The 12755-nt window shown below is 43.7% G+C and overlaps 1 protein-coding gene across 2 annotated transcripts in view; it reads left to right on the top strand.

Annotated features, from left to right (window-relative positions):
- The first annotated feature begins 835 nt into the window (after positions 1-835).
- Positions 836-12755, top strand: part of LOC147419441 (ATP-dependent 6-phosphofructokinase 6-like) — a 58175-nt gene continuing 46255 nt past the window's right edge. Inside the window, exons 1-5 of one of the 2 annotated variants that reach the window (XM_086506180.1) lie at positions 836-1379; positions 1512-1558; positions 1634-1673; positions 1776-1841; positions 1923-2060. In XM_086506180.1, coding sequence (XP_086362306.1) covers positions 1086-1379; positions 1512-1558; positions 1634-1673; positions 1776-1841; positions 1923-2060 — 585 coding nt within the window. In that variant the 5' untranslated portion in view covers positions 836-1085. The remainder of the gene's footprint in view (positions 1380-1511; positions 1559-1633; positions 1674-1775; positions 1842-1922; positions 2061-12755) is intronic. The other variant, XM_086506179.1, reaches the window with a different exon arrangement.

Raw genomic sequence — 12755 nt, 5'->3', positions numbered from 1 at the left:
TTGCAAGTGGGGGGTGCCACTTGCCCACTTGGGGTCTCATGGTAACCTTAGAAAACATTTTAGATAGTCTAAAATACTAGAGTTGGCATTAGACTTTTCCATTAATCCCAAGCCCAATGGACTTTAGTACCATCCTTTTGGAGATAGTCTAAAACACCAAGAGTTGGCATTAGACTTTTCCATTAATCCCAAGCCTAATGGACTTTAATACCATCCTTTTCTAGGCTTAATGAAACTTACCCTAAAGCCATTTTAAAGCTTCATTGAGTTCACATTGCTCTTTGATAGACTATCTCTCCTCTTGGTCCCTTATTAAGATACGTTCAATAACACATATTATTATTCTGATTGTTGTTCCCTTTTTCCCATTTTAAATGATCAATTTAATATGAGAAATCATTAGGAAAGTTAGATAATAGATTTTATGATCATTGCTATTGCTAACTGCGAGTTGTAAACTCTAACCCAAAGGATACACAAAACTGCATTGCATTCAACACAAGAAGGCAATTTTAAGCATGTAAGGATGTAATTTCTAAGTGTGAGTGCACACTTCAACACAAAAGATGCACACAAACAAATTTAAGTTAACAATTTGCATGGAAGTGTAAGTTAACAATCCAACACTTCAAGCAAACTTTTAGATGTAACAGCGACTCTTGAACCTGATGTGCGTTTACAATGAGGTATTTTGGGATTGAGAACGGGATCTTAATAGCTTTCATCTCTGTACGTTTTATCACTCATGCGAGGGCCCCCTTATATACGGAGGGCCCTTTGTGCATTCGGCTGTTCTGTGCCCTATCTTGGGGGGTTGAGGCGCATGAACGCTCTCTATCTACCTGGCCAATACGAAGGTTGATTTCGATGGCCTGTCCGAAGAACGCATTTCAATGAGCTGCGCCAGTTCTTATCTACCACGTCAGCGTACACTGCCAGAAGAGATCGCGGTGTTTCCAATTTGGTGTGCTCACGCAGACTCTCTCTCTCTCTGCGGGCAAAGCATAGCTTCAGAAAGATCTCTGCATTGAGGACCTCGCCAACAAGGACACCTGTTGGGGGCGCTTTCGACCCAGAATTCAGCTATGGCTTCTTCAAGCTTTCTTACGAGACCCACCTCGTCATCGTCACCATCATCCTACAGCCTGCAGTTCGTGTCTAAGTCCTGCAATGCAGGCTTTCTCTCCTCTTACAGCAAGGCTCTGCATTTTCGAGTTGTACAAGGTGGGTGCTGCAGCCGCACGAGGCGGCTTCATCTTTGGGCCTCTACCCATGCGTCTATTGGTGTACATCCTGGCACGGAAACTGGTGTTGACATCCATGGCCCTGCGGTGCTTGAAGATGTTCCGCACCTCACTGACTACCTCACCGATCTACCTGTAAGTGTTGTTAGAGAGAGAGAGAGAGAGAGAGAGAGAGAGAGAGAGAGAGAGTTTTATCTACGCTTTCTCCTTTTTAATGGTTATTTACTTTAGTTATGACGCCTTCTGAGCTTTTCTATTCTCCTGCAGACAAACCCAAGTCCTTTGATCAGCAATTCTGCTTTCTCCAGTGGGAGGTAAGAAAACTAAATATAAGAATTTTTGTTTCTCCTACGATTGAACTGTTAAATGTGGATCCAACTTGTTTGCAGTTACTGCTTCCTAGGTCCTGATGACGTGGTTGCGAGAAATGTAAGCCTTTCAAGCATTCCGCTCTAGAATTTGAATTAGCATAATTGAGGGGAATTTATGGTTGTTTTTCCACTGGAGTAATAAATGGTGTGTAACTTGAAGGTTGTCACATCCCTGCAATCACCAGGACAGGGGTCTCATTTTCGGCGAGCTGGTCCTCGAGAAAAAGTAGCCAATCTGTAATATCTTGTTAGCATCATGCCAATGTTTTCTGTCAAATTTATAATAGATTTGTTATGCTGGACACAGATATACTTTAAGTCGGAGGAGGTCAGTGCATGCATAGTTACTTGTGGTGGACTATGCCCAGGGTTGAACACTGTTATTCGCGAAGTAGTTTGTGGTTTGTGGAATCAGTACAAAGTTCACAACATCATCGGCATTGAAGTGAGTCACCATTCGCAGTTATCACTATTCCGATTGTTCAAGAACCTGTCTATTGTTTTAATTTAGGCAAGAACTTGTAATGCCTGTGAGAGAGAGAGAGAGAGAGAGAGAGAGAGAGAGAGAGAGAGAGAGAGAGAGAGAGAGAGAGAGAGAGAGAGAGAGAGAGAGAGGGGGACATGGCACGGTGTATTTCCGCACCTAGATGCACTGGCCCCAAAGACGAGCATCCCTTCTCGGTATTTCTTTATTATTATGCTTCGAAATGTACAAGGTCCGAGGACCCCAAAAAGCCCAGCGTGATTTGCGGATATCTGTACAGCTTGCCACGACATCAACACGATTTACAAAAATTGGCACTTTTTATGCGAAAAGTAAGCCTTGCTTTTATTTTTAAAGGGTTTAGGCTCTTGCCTGCCCGCAAGGCCATGCCATGTCGTCGCTTTGTGACACGTCATCAATTTGTGACATACTTGAAAGAACTGTAATCGTCCTTGATTACGCTTGCAAAACAGACAGGGGACAAAAACTAGCTCAATAGACTCTGGCCTTTAGTATTGATGTACCAGACCACACATATCCAACACTTGCACAATGACGACAATCATGGAATGTTCACATCACTATCCCCGTTGAGATCCTAGATAAGAATTATGATCATCGTAACTTATTTAGCAATCACGGATGTCTTGGTCTACTAAATCTCATCACTATTATATTCACATCACCCCTCAGTTGACTAAGATAAAATGTTGCAGTCATTTCATCTTTTTGATACGAACGTAAATAATACACACATTGTCACGTGACACATCCAACCCTATGTGTCCGTGGACAAGCTATAGCATGACCAGGATTCAGTTCAGTCAAGTCAATCTAGAATAGGCAGTGATCTTGCACCTTTGTGAGTCTGTTCGCAGACCGTGCATGTCCACACTTAGAGTAGATGCATATCCTCTGGTTGCACACAACATGATCATCAGCATTACCATTAGAATCCATCAGGAGCAGTTTCCAGTGCATAAAGCCTATTTTTCCTATTTTTGACATTTTTCACTCATTTATCAAGTGACTTTTGTTGGGAACTAGGTAGGTCATTTTGCTAAGATAATATATAAGGAAACCAGAGCTAGCACTTTCTGGCAGAAGAGGCAGCAGGAGCATTGCTCAACAGGCAACTTCTCAAGCAAGATCCCCAAAGAACCTGGCGTTTTTTCCCTCGAGGCAAACCAGCCCATACACCTGGCATTTTCAGCATTCTTTTCCCTCGCCAACAGCCCCACTCAGTAGCGTTTGCAGAACCAGCAAGACTAGCGTTTTCTTGACCAGCAGGCATTGATTTTCAATGTAGTAGGCAACGTTTTTCAATGCAGCAGGCAACGTTTTTTAGACAGCAATATTCAGCGTTTTTTTGCAGCAGTAATCCAACGTTTTCATTGGCATGACATCAGCGTTTCAACAGCAAATCAGCCGTAGATATAGCGTTTTCCAGCAGATAAGAACAACCCGTAGACAACAGATTCAGCCAGCCGTCGTCTTCGTCGTGTTCGTCGTCATCTCATCATACTCGCAACTTGCATCAGCATCTTGTACCAGATTGTGCAATCAATAGAATAGACTTCTCTCGCCATCGAGAGAAGGGCCCTTGGAGAAGGGTTTTACAACATCTTTGGTGTCGTATTCTTCTCTCTCTATCTCTCAGTGTCAGCACCTTCACGCACATTGTTTATCCACTTTGTTTGTGACCACTTGCACTCTCTCATTAAAGGCACGGAAGGCAAGCTCTCCCTTCCCTAAGTAAAAGGAACCTTGAGCACAATTCAGAGCACTCATCTTGAGAAAAGTTTAACATTCACTTCCGCTGCACCTTACATTGGTATCAGAGCTTTGACAGTGTTCTGCATCACTCAAGGAAAGAACTACATAATTTTTTATTGCTTGTTGCGGTCGCACGTAACCCAAGTTCACTTGGGCGTGTCGATTCCTAATCGTGTTTTTGAAGAGTGACAGGAAACCCAAGAAAGAAGGGCTTGTGCAGCCTCCCCTTGTGCCTCTTTTCACTCATTGAGAGCGGACCGTGCACTTAGCAGCCGGCCAATCGATGTGAGGTGGGAAAAAGCAACCTTGGTGTGAGCGCAAGGCCGCCAAGGGGTGCGTCCGCGGAAAAGAGCAGAACTCGGGTGAAGAGAAGATCCTTCTCTAACACAGATTGCAAGCGAAAGAAGAACCTCAAGAACTCAAGAACCTCAAGAACCAAAGACTCTCAAGACCCCCAAGAACCTCACAGACCTCAAGAACTCAAGACTCTCAAGAATCCAATACCCACTAGAACCCAAGTTCCTCGTGGACTTAAGAACCAAAGATTACAGTGGATGGTCATCACCCGAAGTGGAATGGATACTTTGCATGGAGGTGATAGGCATGAGAGTAGCGAAGAAGAATCTCACCACCAAGGAGGTTTTTCGGACCCTCCCACTTTCCCATCTACGCCACGAGTTGTACCAAATCCTATGGACGTTTTGGTCAAGTCGATGATGGACACGATGGCACGACAAGAAGCGACTCGCGTAGGCCAACCTGGAACAAGCGCGCTTGGCGGCTAAAAAGAGAAAGGAAGACTTGGATCGTTAACACAAAGACAGAATGACAGCCTTGGAGCGCGAGCGAGACTCATGCGAAGAAAGAAGAGTGGCCTTTGAGCGCGAGCGCGATGCATGCGAAGAAAGAAAAGTGGCCTTTGAGTTAGAGCGTGAGGCCCAGCGAGAACAACGCATGAACAACTTGGTCCTACATGTCCTCATCTCGAAAACCGAACCGGCCAAAGATGTTGGTGGTTCTTCAAGGGTGCAAGCCGCGATTCGGACTCCAACAACCCCGTCACAGAGAAGATCACGTTCAGTAAGTATGATGGTAAGATGGATGCTACGATTATTCATTCTTGGTTGCATCAATTTAATGCTTATTTTGCGACAACTAAGAAGATAGGGAATAGTAAGGTTTTGACGGCATCCATGTACCTTGCCGGTGATGCCATAAATTGGTACCACGGATGGCAAGAGGCACAGTTGGCCGCGCACCTAGAGGAAGCCGATGAAGACGCGCCCCTTTCCTTCAATTGGGTTGACTTCCAAGACAAGCTCAAGGGGCGGTTCATGCCACCACAGTACCTAGCACGTTTGAAGGACGATTGGCGCGCTCTTAAGCAAAATGGTATGCCAATTATGTCTTTCTTTAATCGTGTTTGCAGCTAGGCACCCAATTACGCAAATCAAATGATGAGCCAAAGAGGCGTTCCTTTATGGATTGGACGAGTATATCAAGTATGATGTCGAGGTGCTCGATTCAATCGATCTCAACAAGGCGGTAGCGATTGCTCTCGCACAGGAGATGAAACACAATAAGGGAAAGCCTAAGGAAAACAAGACTTCCACAAGTATCTCTCAGACTTTGTAGAACCCTCATAACGGTAAGAATGGTAAGAACGGTAACTCTTCTAACCAATCTTCCAATAGTCTCTCAGAAAAGAACTCTCCAAATGAACCTAAGGGTAAAGCTAACAAAATTGCTAAACCTAAGCTCACTTCAAATGAAAAAGCAGAACAAGGAATTTTAGGAGGATACATCATGTCGGAAGAGCAAAGCATTTATTCTAAGGAAGGTCGTTGTTATCACTGTCACATTAAGGGTCACATAAAAAGAACATGTCCGAAGCTTGACTCTAATGAATCTAAAGAATCCACAGAAACCACTTCCTCTGTCAATGCAATGAATGATAACATGAGTGTGCCCCAACTTTCTCATGACCCTCCCATTGATGAGTCTCTCATTAAATGTTATGGTCATATGACGGGGCAGTGTTTTGTCATATTGTTTGACCCAGGCAGTATGCATGATGTGATTAGTCCCTCTCTTGTTGAGAGAGCCCGCCTAGAGGTTAGTCAGAAATCTCCTCTCGAGGTCTCTGGCTTCGCTCGTGGTATGGACTCTCTCATCACGAAAGAGTGCCTTGATGTGTTGTTTACAGTTCAACAAGCTGCTTTTTATAGAAAATTTTTAGTCTCTTCTCTCTCAGGATGTGATATGATTTTGGGCATTTGATGGTTTTGTGAGCATAACCCTCTCATTGATTGGGCGGAAAATGCGTTCACTTTCAATGCCAAAAGTGATTCTCCCATTGTCATTCGTGGAGAGAAAGTTGTTCATTCTTTATCTCTCATTTCTAATGTGCAGGCGAAGATTGCATAGAACCAGGAGAAGGAGACTCTATCAGTCTCGTCTTCTCGAGAGCTTGATCCACATGATTTGCATGATGATAAACATGATGATTTGAATGATAATGATGAGCATGATGATTTGGATGACAATCACAAGCATGATGATTTGCATGATCACGATGTGATTTCGCACGAGCATGATGATTTGCAGGGAAAAGATGTGATTGTACACAAGGGTGATGGTTTAGTTGATACTTTTCTAGTGAAGCTAACCTCATTGTAGATTCGATCCCACACGAAGAACCGATCTTGGCTCTCGAGCCTAGGTCCAAAGAACCTCCACATGAAGTATTATGTGTTCGAATGATTAGTCAGCACGCATTGTTTGAGTGTTTCATTCGTGATCATTTCTTGTATTTTAGTCAGCGTTTTTATGCGATCCCTTTTCCTAGGCATGACATATTGTACGTTGAGCACGTTTCGCTCATGAATGAGCACGGATGTATGCTGCTTTCTCATGGAAAGATGAAATGTTTGCATTCAAGGAAGTCTCATTCCATGTCTCTTCCCTGGCAGGACACAATCGTAGAAAGAGCACAAGAAAGTATAAGCACCAAGCATGGGCATTTTCGTTGTGATTTGCCAAAATTGATTGATTTAGATTAGAAAGACAAGATTCGGTCTCATTGTTTGCGTGTGTGTGGTGAACGGTTTGGCACGCGGTCTATTTGCTCATCTACATTGCATGCACAGTCTTTGAGGAAGACGAGGTTTTTTCCTTTACATGGAATGGGTATGTTCGTGTTTTTGTGTTGGAAGTGATTTCATGAATTTTCAGCCATGGAGATTCTTGTAGAAGGTAGACGCATGACTAAAGACAAAGTTGAGGCATTAAAGGAGCCACAGATGACTTTGTCTCGCTTTCGGCGCGGCCTAAAGAAGCAAGCTTTGCAGACCTTTATGAAGTTCAAATATCGCACGACCCACACCTCATAGTGGGCCGACGAAGAGTCCGTTCTAGGATTCCGGATGCTATCGGCGATCTCCCTCGACGCCATACAGTTCGGTACCAGTACATCACTTTGAAAAGGAGGGGATGTCACGTGACACATCCAACTCTATGTGTGCGTGGACAAGCTACAACATGACCAGGATTCAGTTCAGTCAAGTCAGTCTAGAATAGGGAGTGATTTGGCACTTTTGTGAGTCTGTTCGAAGACTGTGCATGTCCAGACACTTAGAGTAGATGCATCCTTTGGTTGCACACAGCATGATCATCAACATTACCATCAAAATCCATCAGAAGCAGTTTCCAGTGCATAAAACCTATTTTCTCTATTTTTGACATTTTTCACTTATTTATTAAATGACTTTTGTTGGGAACTAGGTAGGGCAATTTTGCTAAGATAATATATAAGGAAACTAGAGCTAGCACTTTCTGGTAGAAGAGGCAATAGGAGCATTGCTCAATAGGCAACTTCTCAAGCTAGATCCCCAAAGAACCTGGCGTTTTTTCCCTCGAGGCAAACCAGCCCATACACCTGGCGTTTTCAGCATCCTTTTCCCGCGCCAACAGCCCCACTCAGTAGCGTTTGCAGAACCAACAAGACCAGCGTTTTTCAATGCAGCAGGCAGCGTTTTTAGACAGCAATATTCAGCGTTTTTTTGCAGCAGTAATCCAGTGTTTTCAGCAGCATGATATCAGCATTTTCAGCGGAATGACATCAGCGTTTCAGCAGCAAATCAGCCGTAGATACAACGTTTTCCAGCAGATAAGAACAGCCCGTAGACAGCAGATTCAGCCAGCCGTCGTGTTCGTTGTGTTCGTCGTCGCCGTCGTCTCATCATAGACTCGCAACTTGCATCAGCATCTTGGACCAGATTGTGCAATCAATAGAATAGACTTCTCTTGCCATCGAGAGGAAGGCCCTTGGAGGAGGGTTTTACAACATCTCTGGGGTCGTATTCTTCTCTCTATCTGTCAGTCTCAACACCTTCACGCACAGTGTTTATCCACTTTGTTTGTGACCACTTGCACTCTCTCATTAAAGGCACGGAAGGCAGGTTCTCCCTTCCGTAAGTAAAAGGAACCTTGAGCACAGTTCAGAGCACTCATCTTGAGCAAAGTTCAACATTCACTTCCGCTGCACCTTACACACATGAGAGAGCACATGTAACATATGCATTTTAAGAAGTCCATTTTCAAATGTATATCTTTACATAAAGTCATTCAGCAGAATACTGTCAGCCTGTCTGTATTGTGAAGTCTCAAGCAGAAATAAGTGACTTTATTCGAGTCGAGGTAACATGTGACAAAGGAGTGGAATGACTCCCCTCTTGTACAGTCTGCACTGCACGAGATTCAACCTGCCGATTCATTAGTAACTTTTGGAATAGTAGGTGCTAAATTAAAAGCCTCAAGGTAAAGCTCCAGTATCTGAGGAGTATCCGCTAAGTCCTCCTTGGCATCAAGAGCTAGATAGTTTTCGAACTTGACCAAATACCATCGTGTTAACTTACCTTTCACTTTCCTTTCCTCGTGAGCTAGGACCTATTCCGGCATGAGTATCTCTTCCGTCTCTTCCACTTTTGGTTGTTCATCTGGCTCTTTGTCCACTGACACTTCACCTTTGAAAGGTCTCAATAGACTTACATGAAATGCATTGTGAATCTTCCAAGTATCTAGTAACTTCAGTTGGAAGGATACATCATTTATCTTTTTCTGTACTTGGAAGGGTCCATAGTATCTCATGTTTAGCTTTGGAAAGAGCCTCTTCTTATCTTTCCACTTTTGTAAACGTGCTTTCGTAGCATCCGATCATTTTCCTTCAATTGCAAGTCACATCGATGCTTGTTTGCTGCCTTCTTATGCCGTGTGGACTTTTCCAAAGCCTCCCTTACCTTGGCAAAAGCAGTGTCTAGATCAAGTGTATACTGATTTGCTTCAAAAATCTTATCCTTGGTGCTCAGAATCAGTGGAACCTTTCTGACATCCTCGACAATCTCAAATGGGCCCTTCCCTATAGAGGTATGAACTGTGTTGTTGTAACCAAACTCCACCAACGGCAAAAACTTTCCCCACTAAGTCTTCTAATCAAAGATATATGACTTCAATAAGTTTAAAACCACTGAGCTGGCTATCTCCAAATGCCCATCTGTCTGTGGATGAAACGAGGACGAGAACCAAAACAAACTCGTAAATCGGGGACCCCTATCCGACACGATAGATTCAAGCATACCATGTAGTCTAAAAATCTGTGAGACAATCAGCTTGGCCAAATGATTGGCTTTTGTTGTCTTCTTTACCGAAATGAAGTGAGCTTGTTTGCTGAATCAGTTGACGACTGTCTGTAACAAACTTGGACACCCCAAGTCTAGAATCCGTCGCAACACGATAGAGAGATTCACTTAAAACACTTCACATAATCAAATCACAGTTAAGTTGAGTCGACACGGCTTGGCGTAGTTCCGTGCCAAGAGAGATTGGCCCGAAAGACCCCTTTCGGTATTTCTTTTGTGTTAATCTTTGAGCAAAGTACAACTCCATAGGGTCCTTGTTCTCAGACTCTACGTCGAGATCTTTTGTAGAGTGAGGTGCTTGTTTTTTTTTCCTTTACAAAGGGATGCCAAAGTAGAGCCCCAAAAGCAGTTACACAAAAAGCTTCTAACTCAAAAGTAGTAGGCCCAAAAACAGCCTACACTATTCACGGGAATCTGTACAGTTGTGCCACGTCAGCACTGTGAGCGCAACTCACGAAAATCTGTACGTTCTGCCACTCCAGCAGCTAGCACAATTTGCGGCGTCCATACAGCTCGACAGTCCGTTGGTTTTAATTCCTTTGTGTCCCTTGGCCCCGCCTCGGCTAGTGCCCATAATAAGGTGAAAAAGTCTTTACTTTTAATGTCCTAGGTCATGCCACATCATGAGTTTTTGACATACCCCCCTCTTGAAAGAATTGTAATCACCCTCGATTACGCCTGCAAAACAGACAGAGGCCATAAACCAGTTTAGTAGACAGTGACTCTTAAGTATCGACGCACTAGACACGACACATCTAGCACTTGTACAAAGACGACAGTCACATCACATCACATCACATCCATATCAAATCAATCACATAAAGATTCATTCCAAATGTTAGACCATGACTGCCAGCAACATATTTAGTAATGGCATCTAGATCCATCCCGGACGTCACTAATGTCGGATTAACTAATACTTATTGCGATCATGTCTATAGAGATTCTCAAGACCGAAATGCTGCAGCCATTTCGTCTTTCAGTTCCTGCACAAATCACATGAGAGAGTACACATCATTCATGTTTAATTTCGAGAATTCCCATTTTCATCATTCATAAAGTGATAATAGCAGGATTTTATCAGCATAGTAGTATCCCTGAAATCCAAAGGAAAATCAGTGACTCTATTCCATCCAGGTAATCTGTGACAAAGGAGCGGAGTGACTCTCCTCTTGTGCAGTCCTGTCTGCACCATATTCAACCCTGTTGATCCACGGGACCTTTCGGAGTAGACGCAGCTAAACCGAAAGCCTCAAGGTAAAGTTTCAAAATCTGAGGAGTATCTGCTAGGTCTTTCTTCTCCATCCACTTCGCATCCAATGCCGGATAGTTCTTAAATTTCACTAAGAACCGTCGAATCACTTTACCTTTCACTTTCCTTTCTTTATGTGCCAAAATCTGTACTGGAAAGAGTATCTCCTCGCCCTCTTCCACTTGAGGTTGCTTATTAGGCTCCCCATCAACTGGCCACCCTTAAAGGGTTTCACTAGACTCACATGAAATGCATTGTGAATCTTCCAAGTATCTGGCAACTTGAGTCTGAAGGATACATCATTTATCTTTTCTTTAATCTGGAAAGGACCATACTATCTCATGCTAAGCTTTGGAAAAAGCCGCTCCTTTCCCTTTCATTTTCTGAGGCGTGCCTTCTCAAAACGTAAGGGCACCCAATCATCTTCCTTCAACTTCACGTCGCGTCGATGTCGATCCGATGCCTTCTTGTGCCGTGCTTGAGACTTCTCTAAAGTCTCACGAACCTTGCCAAAAGCAGTGTCCAAGTCTCTCGTATACTGATCGGCTTCAAAAATCTTGTCTTTAGTGCTTAGAAATTGAGGGATCTTCTTAGCACCTTTGATTACCTCAAATGGCGCCTTCCCCGTATGTAACAGACTTGGACACTCCAAGTCGAGAATCTACCGCGACAGCACAAATAACCACTTCAAAATAGTTCACAGTTCACAATTGATTCGACACTGGGCCGGCGGAGTTCCATGCCTAGAGATATTGGCCCCAAAGACTGGCGCCCCTTTTGGTATTTCTTTTTGTATTAATCTGTGTTCAAAGTACAAGAGTGCGGGTAGGCACTCACACTCGACTTTGCGTCCAGATGCTCTGAGTTATGAGGCCCTACTTGCTTATTTAAAGATTACAAGGGATGCCAAAAGCAGAGCCCAAAAGCTGAAAATCAAAAGCTCTTCATAAATAAAGCAGAAGAGGTTTTCTGTCACAAGCCATCTTGGCAATAAAAGCAAAACTTTTAAAAATAAAAGCTCTCTCTCTCTCTCTCTCTCTCTCTCTCTCTCTCTCTCTCTCTCTCTCTCACTAGCTATATGGCGTAGAATAAAGAAGCAAGCAAATAGCGTAGGAAAAAGCTACAAAATCTACCGCAAAAGTTGCCTGAATTCACGGAATTTTGTACGGGCTGCCACGTGTCATCTGGTCCGCAATTTGTGGAGTGTCGTACAGCCAGCAGCGTAGCATTTTCGGGAGTCTTCTGCAGCCACGTCACCATTCAGCCTGCCAAAGGGTCCTTGCCCGGGGTGTGTATGTGTGTGTACTGGGCAGCCACGTCACGAGTTTGTGACATACCCCCCTCTTGAAAGCATTGTAATCGCCCACGATTATGCCTGCAAAATAGACAGAGGCCATAAACTGTCTTAGCAAACACTGGCTGTTAGTACCTACGCACTAGGAACACACATCTAGCACATGTACCAATCGACAGTCACATCACACGACATCACAGGACATCACTTGACATCATAGGACATCAGATGACAAATCACATTCAACATTCATTCGGATCGTAGACCATGATTTATCGGCAATGCAGTTAGCAATCGCATCTAGATCCACTCAGGGCCTCATAGATACCCGATTGACGAACCCCTATTGCAACCATGTCTATTCGAGATCATTTAGACCAAAATGTTGCAGTCATTTTGTCTATCAGTTCTTGCACTTAAAAACAAGTCAAGAACAAATCAGTTTCATATTCCGGAATTCCATTTCATAAAGTCATACAGCAGAATACTGTCAGCTCTGAGTATCCTTGAAGCTCAAAGAGACATCAATGACTCTAGTATTCTAAAAATCAAGGCATCTGTTGACAAAGGAGCGGAGTAACTCCCCTCTTGTGCATCCCACTGCACCCGATCTGCGTCCAAGCTGAATTCTGCGTTCC

This window comes from Adiantum capillus-veneris, chromosome 29, assembly GCF_014529385.1.
Source record: "Adiantum capillus-veneris isolate H3 chromosome 29, ASM1452938v2, whole genome shotgun sequence".
NCBI classification, from domain to species: Eukaryota; Viridiplantae; Streptophyta; class Polypodiopsida; order Polypodiales; family Pteridaceae; genus Adiantum; species Adiantum capillus-veneris.
This window is presented reverse-complemented; position numbering and strand designations above follow the sequence as displayed.